Source organism: Neoarius graeffei, chromosome 9 (assembly GCF_027579695.1).
Source record: "Neoarius graeffei isolate fNeoGra1 chromosome 9, fNeoGra1.pri, whole genome shotgun sequence".
NCBI classification, from domain to species: domain Eukaryota; kingdom Metazoa; phylum Chordata; class Actinopteri; order Siluriformes; family Ariidae; genus Neoarius; species Neoarius graeffei.
Genome location: NC_083577.1, coordinates 60,234,223 through 60,241,997, shown reverse-complemented (window position 1 = coordinate 60,241,997; position 7,775 = coordinate 60,234,223). Strand labels below are relative to the sequence as shown.

General features: G+C 40.6%; 1 protein-coding gene across 1 annotated transcript in view; it reads right to left on the bottom strand.

Moving 5' to 3' along the window:
• Positions 1–7,775, bottom strand: part of LOC132891293 (myosin-IIIb-like) — a 36,076-nt gene continuing 28,301 nt past the window's right edge. The window contains exons 3-8 of the mRNA XM_060928787.1: positions 6,474–6,657; positions 5,405–5,539; positions 4,683–4,787; positions 3,650–3,749; positions 1,245–1,321; positions 1–150 (exon numbers count right to left, since the gene is read on the bottom strand). Of these exons, the coding sequence (XP_060784770.1) occupies positions 1–150; positions 1,245–1,321; positions 3,650–3,749; positions 4,683–4,787; positions 5,405–5,539; positions 6,474–6,657 (751 nt within the window). The remainder of the gene's footprint in view (positions 151–1,244; positions 1,322–3,649; positions 3,750–4,682; positions 4,788–5,404; positions 5,540–6,473; positions 6,658–7,775) is intronic.

Here is a 7,775-nt window from a genome sequence, read left to right as displayed (position 1 = left end):
TCACCTTGGTATTTTAAACAAAGCTTTTACAGGATGCATCTCAGCGAGTGGTGGATCTCCTTCAGCCAGCTCGATAGCAGTGATGCCAAGAGACCACACATCACAGCGGGCATCATAGGAGTAATCCAACTGCTGCTCACATGCAATCACCTTTGGAGAAAATAAAAATAGCATTTCAGTCCACACACAGTATACAGAGTGGAATTGCGTACAAGGTACTGGCACTTCAACAATTTCTCAAGTTGGGATCAATAAAGTAAATCCATCTATTTGTCCATCCATCCATCCATCCATCCATCCATCCATCCATCTGGAGAATGCTAAGAATACCTCGGACGGATAACGTGTCCAATAATGAAATACTAAACAGAATGGGCATTACTAAAAGACTGATAAAAACATACAGGTAAAGAAACTCTTTGGACACACAATACAACATAATGCCTTACATCACACACTGCTTGATGGGAAGATCAATGGCAAGCGGGGGAGGAGACGACCAAGGACAGTGTGGACAACAATCATGTCTCAACTACATTGGCTGTACGAATGGCACATAACAGAAGCGACTGGAGGATCCTTACATCCGACCCTCAACCCAAGGATGGAACCTGCTGATGATCTATCTTTCTATATTGTATTATTTATATTTGCATAATGTCTATCCATGGGAATCAATGTGAGGTCTAATTTACACTTTATCACACTGTTATTGTTTTGCTCCCTTAGGATTATACCAAATTTTAGACATCATTATTGCTGGCATATTAACTGCTGTATTTTCTCATCTAGGCTATAAAAGGCTCATTCATCACTGTGACCAATTGTGAAATAGAAGAGTCGTTTTGGCAGACTGAATTCTAATTGGCCTGGAGGCCAGACCGCCTCTAGCCCAATCATCTCACTTCACTACTGAATAGCACAAGTAAGGGGCAAACTGACTCCCAGCTATTAACCTTCACACGACCCCCATCTGTGCTCACACACAGAGAGACACACTTGAGAATGCTCATGTACACAAAGTCTCTGACATAGGGCAATACATTTCAATCAAAATGCAAACCGTACTACTTCAAACAATACTTCATTAACCCACAGGTTTGTACAATGTGCATAAGGGCTGAGAGAATAGAATACAAACTCCTTCCCCTCCACCACAAGGAAAAAAACAGAAGTGCGACGTGTACTGTCTATAAATGCACAGGACAGAAAGAGAGAAAGAAAAAGAGAATGGGAGGAGTTACCTCAGGAGCCATCCAGAAAGGCGTTCCAACTGACGTATTCCTGTGCAAGCGTGCAGTCGACAGCTGAGCCGATACACCTGCAACAGAAAGAGTCCCGAACCCATCTTAGAGATTGCATTATGGAAATGACGCTCTTATTCCACAGGGAGAATGTGTAATATATTTCAAATGAGCCCTCTGCCTCTATTTAACCCTAACCCTGTTTAACATTTATATAAACCATCAAACAAAACTGGCTTCAGTAAACAATACACCAATCTACCAACCAGCCATGGAAGATAATGAATAATTATGAAACACATAATGATTATAGATGTAACAATCAGATTATTTGAAAGGAAACAACTGAAATGAATTGAGGCAAACATAAATAAATTATGCGTAGAAAATTATTCAGATTTTAAAACTGGTATGTAAATAATTTAACAGGCTAGCAAGGTAATTTACTCAGAACTCTGACACTTAACATAGGTGTTCTCTACATCTTCGTCATTCACCAGTTATCTGGAGGCCGACCCCAAATTCTGAACAAAGTTGGTCACATATTGATGATGGCATGCTTCTAAATTGTATTGTAGCAGATTCAGTGATATCATCAATTATTAGCCAAGTCAAGCCTTTATTTGTCAAATGTACACTCAAGCACAGGCTTAAACACACCGTGAAATTTAACCTCTGCGAAGCACTGAACACACACATGCACACACAAGTGAGCAGTGAGCACACACACATACCCAGAGCAGTGGGCAGCTATGCTACAGCACCTGGGGAGCAGCTGGGGGTTCGGTGCCTTGCTCAAGTGCACTTCAGTCCAACCTCAGGCCACGGCTGCTCCATGTTAACCTAACCGCATGTCTTTGAACTGTACAGGACACTTTTTCGATGGAATAAAAGCATGTATTCTATTCCTTTCTAGTGGGTTTCATTCATTTGGTTTGATAGCATTCGATATTGTTAGCATATTGCTTATGCTGGGTAGAGTGTATTACATCACTCTACCCAATGGAGAATGAGCGTTGAATATCAATATTGCATGGTTGTCAAGACAACACGACATCACACATCAGAGATGTAAAACTTCCACGCTAGCAAGTGACTGTTACAATTTGTAAACAAACATGGCCGCTGGATGGATGATATATAGCATAGACTCATTGGCTGAATGAGAGAAGAAAAGATTCGGGTTTTATTTATTTATTTTTTAAACTTTGAAGGTTTAAATAAGGGCGGTACGGTGGTGTAGTGGTTAGCACTGTCGCCTCACAGCAAGAAGGTCCGGGTTAGAGCCCCGTGGCTGGCGAGGGCCTTTCTGTGTGGAGTTTGCATGTTCTCCCCGTGTCTGCATGGGTTTCCTCCAGGTGCTCCGGTTTCCCCCACAGTCCAAAGACATGCAGGTTAGGTTGACTGGTGACTCTAAATTGACCGTAGGTGTGAGTGTGAATGGTTGTCTGTGTCTATGTGTCAGCCCTGTGATGACCTGGCGACTTGTCCAGGGTGTACCCCGCCTCTCGGCCGTAGTCAGCTGGGATAGGCTCCAGCTTGCCTGCGACCCTGTAGAACAGGATAAAGCAGCTAGAGATAATGAGATGAAATGAGATATTATTGGCTGGCTTTTTTTTCATGTTATATCCAATATATTCCATTCAGCTAGCATGATACTGAACTCGTCTTCAACTCATTCAATATCATGCTAGTTGAATGGAATACATCAGTGATATACCACTCAACGCCAGCCAATATTATTTAAATATGGAATTGTTGCCTTAAGAACTCAATTCATATTGTATTATTGGAAAGCTTGAGATACACACACCTATTAAGGATACAGGCAGATAAACAGATATCCATGTCTTTTAAGCAGGGGTATATAATTTGACATGGCACAACGCTATGGCCCAGTGATCTAGCAATCATCATCATCACTATCATCATCGTTTGTAATGAAAAGGAGCAGCTTTGTCTCCCTGCAGGGCTCCATTTCCCACCTCACAAACAGAGCCAAACACGCCTCAGGCAAGCCAAAGTCCTCCCCCCCCACCCATCTCTCTCTCTCTCTCTCTCTCTCTCTCTGCTCACACAGACGACACACAGACAGAATGTTCCTGTTCAAAATAGCAATAAAAGCTGGTGTCTGGGCTGGCACTGCACACATGGTGCACACAAGTATCACAAAACTGAACAAAAGCAAAAAGCTCTCACTAATGCTGGATTGAGACAGTAGAAAATTTCCTGACCACCAGTGCTTCTGGTTATGCTGCTAAATATAGCCCAGTATAGGTTACAACAGAGGACTCGGTAGACCTACAGTATGCAGCATCGTATAGACATTCTGTCAGCATGTCTAGGTGAACAGCAACACAACGCCGCAGGCTGTCAGTACAGAGTGAAACACAAACAGCCATTACCAAAATCCACCAGCTTGACTCCTCCATCTGTGGTGAGCAGGATATTGTTGCCCTTGACATCTCGATGGATTATTCGGTTGTTGTGCAGATGTTGCAGGCCCTGATGTGGAAAAGAAGAATAGGGAGGGACTGGAGGAGAGCTTAAGACAAGATCAATGGACAGCTACTATAATCAGTGATTAGCATATATTGTGTGATGTGTCAATGCAACACAGGGGATTTTATTTATGCAGGGGTCTTTTTTGGCATTGTGTCATCAAGGTTTATCCAAATCATACTAATGAGGTTTATTTGGAGAGGAGCTGAATAAGTGTGAAAGGCTATTTTAAGTGGGTTTAGCTCTTACCCTACAATAGTTGCTCCAGTATTAGGTAAAACACTTTTTCAGGTCATTACTTAGAAATGAATGTCCGCCAGTGCTTCTGGTTATGCTGCTAAATATAGCCCAGTATAGGTTCTAACGCCCATAGACCCAGGTCAGCAATATAGATGTAAATACATGTTGAAGTGCCTATTATATCTTACAGTCATCTAAATTATTGTCAATATAACTCATATTTATGAATACAGGCATATAAAACCCTTTCACATGCTTGTAGAGTCCTGATGCTGGATGAGTTCAAACCATAAATAATAAATGAAGGTCTTGTGTCTGGGACTCAATTTTTTTTTTTCAAAAGGAAAGATGATCCAACTGTTAATTAAAATATTACTTAAAGATGGTTAAGTGCATTAGAAAATTTGAGCTAGGTTTAATGTTGGAAAATCATCCGAGCAAGTTTCCAATTTTTAATTACAGCCTAAAATGGGTTATTTTGCACCAAGTTAACAAAGAAGAATTAATAATCTCAGAAGGCTTTGTGAGACACTTGCACAGGCTCCTATCTCGGTCCATGTGATCCTTTTGCTGTTTCTACAGCTGTCTGCCCCCTTCTACTCTCGTGGCAGACTGCTGATCCAACCACCTCACCTACCCCTGCCTTGTGTTGTTAGCGGATTAACTTAGGAGTGAATGTGTGTGTGTGTGTCTTACCAACAGACCGCCACAGAGGATGTAAGCGATGACAGGCTCCTCCAGACGTTTCCCCCTCTTCAGCAAACCCTTTATAAGTTCTGTTACTGAACCCCCATTACACAGCTGAGAGAGAATAAAATGCTCCGTGACTCCCTATTCATTTCAGCTTCATTATTTATTAGCAGAGCAGAAGCAGCAAACACACACTGCACTTCAGGAGATATGTTTTACATTGTTTTATCTATTACTATTATATCCCCTGGACCATCAGTTAAAAGACTCAGTTGTTCTAACCAACATAATTTAGAGATGGTATTTTACAATTTATTACCATTTTTCTAAGAAACCTTTAAGAAACAAAAGATTGCAGAACTAAATATTTGAATATTTTTATTCAAGTGCTTGCTTCAATTACAAGATAAAAGATCCTCAAGAGTTCAATGGTCGATTAATGGATCTAACTTTTTAAAGAGATTCTATCCATCCATACATTGTCTGTAGCTGTTTATCCTGTATAGGGTCGCAGGCAAGCTGGAGCCTAAAGAGATTCTACTCAAATCCTTTTCTGAAGTGGAAAATCTCTATTGAAGAGTTCGACCCAAGAGTTCCCCAAGATGGACAAACTAAAAACCCTAGATTGAAACACTTTTCCAAATGATTCATACTGAGGACTTCATGGATTTTGTGGTTAATTGAACATATTTTGACCTCAAGAAGGGGAAAAAAAAACCTTGTCCAACCTCTAGAACCAACCACAGCTGTCCTCCAGTGAACTCGTCAGCTTTGTAGAATATGCCGAGGAACTTTACTACGTTAGGATGGTTCGAAAGTGAGTGCAGAATGTTGTACTCTGCTTCAATCTCCTCATCGACATCCTGAAAAGAGATCACAAAATCGTCTCTGCTTATACTTGTATTTTTTTTTTTTTTTGGGGGGGGGGAATCTGACAAAGCCACAATCCAGTAATTCTGTAGGTTTTCTTTAGCTATTAAGTTCATGTGGGTTAATACAAATCACAAAGTTGAATAGCAATCAGTGTGAATGCATGTCTAATGTACTGTATGTATGGAAAGAGAGTAAAGGCAGTATCAATTCAACATGTAATCAATGAGACCAGTGTGTAGCAGCTGTGGTTTCATCCCCAGTGCACTGCTCTACAGGGTTACAGAGGTTTCGACAGAGCTACTGCAGTGCTGACACACACACGCTAAATGACACACCACAGAGAGAGAGAGAGAGAGAGAGAGAGAGAGAGAGAGAGAGTCTGGCAGGCTATAGATAACAGAATAAAGGTAGAGAGAAATGTAAGCAAAAAATAAATTAATTAATAAAAATCATCTGATTACTGACGACTAATTCTGAGATAAGCCATATAGTTTTGTTTTTTTTTTTGCTTTGCTTTTTCTTTTTCTTATTAAACTTAGCCAATGACTGTTACAGAGGTCTTAAGTCCTTGAGAGTCAGAACTGATCTTATAACGGTCATTGAACAGCAGTTAACAGAGCATAATAAGTGATAATTAAAAACTAAATGTTAATAAAACAGTAATTGGAGTGCATCCTGACTCAAATCCTCTCTGGCTCGTGCATGAAGTAAGGCTTAAGACTTTAAAAAGTATTGCCACCTTCAGAGCAAAAGGGAGATTTTTTTTTAGAAATAAGAACACTAAAATTAATTACACAAGGTGCTTTTCTGAAAGTATGAGTACTTTTATAACACTTGGCTCCATTCTTGCGTTAAGTAATTTAATTTTTGTAGACTTTGACTCTAGCATACATCCAATGTGAAACCATAGTTTTTCTGACTTACATTAACAGGATCCAGAACTTTCACTGCTGCTTGACTTCCATCCTTTTTGTTGGTGACTTTGTAGACTTTGCCATAAGTTCCCTCCCCAATGGTCTCCACAATATCCCAGTCATCAGAGGGGTTCTGCAGCCCCTCCAACCTGATCATGCTGGACTTATAGGGATACAGCCCATACAGTGATCTCCTGAACACAACAAACACCCAGAATCCCATCATGGCTCTAGTATGAGCTGCAGTCACACCATTATTCACAGAACATAGATTCTCTCAAACATAGATTACAATATCCATATCAGAACATAACAGGTTGATACAGGAGCCTTCACTGTATATTGGACAAGGACTGTTTGCAAGCAATATATACTCACAAGGAGAATGAAATCTTTCTTCTATTCATCGCTTCCAATGTGAAATACTCTCAATAGTATCTCAGGTGATCATGACAGACTACAGAAGCTAAGCAAAGCTTATAACCCAAGAGAGAAGAGCAGAAACCCAGAGAGAGATACATACTGGACACAGAGAACTTTCCCTTCGCATTAAGAGCTCATCAATCCTTTCAACACTATTGGATTTAAGGAAGATTACCTCTCCCTTAAAGTGTAGTGTCTCTTAAGCCAACTCTTGCATCAACTTACAAGCTACACTCATCCCATGCCAAGTTAGACAAAACTATCTCCTATAATGATGTTCCTAAATGGCAAATGAAAGCTATATCACAAAAATGAGCCTGGTGTCTTGGGACTCAGGCCTGTCCTGTCTCTAAGGTAACAGTTACCAGAGCATACAAAGTGAGACAGGGCCTTGGATAGAAGAGGTGGGTGCAGGAATTAGCTCCACATCACTTGAGTCAGTATAATACTTATCAAACCTGTGAGAGCAAGTGACAGACCTAACATCTCAAACCAATGTGACTGACATGACACACCACATAAAATGTAATTCCAGATAAACCAGAGATGGATTTTTCTACTGCTGAAGATGCAGCACATTTTGAAACTATGTTCTTGGATGTGCATGATGTATATGTGGGCTGGTACATGACCCTGCACTACAGACGCATTTACTTAGGAGGCAGGTTGAAATGGAGAAGGTAAATGGTGCACGCTGAGTGACTCGGGCAGAATTATGAATCACACTGGAGGACAGAGTGAGTGATGGTGTGTGTTGTACTCTGGGAGATGGATATTTCATAGTTCTCATTTATTTGCTGAGAGGGACATGGTAAGTGCAGCCTAACCTATGACAGATGTGTCTAATGGGTCCATTTTTAGCTGGAAACAAACATTTACCAGTTCTCCA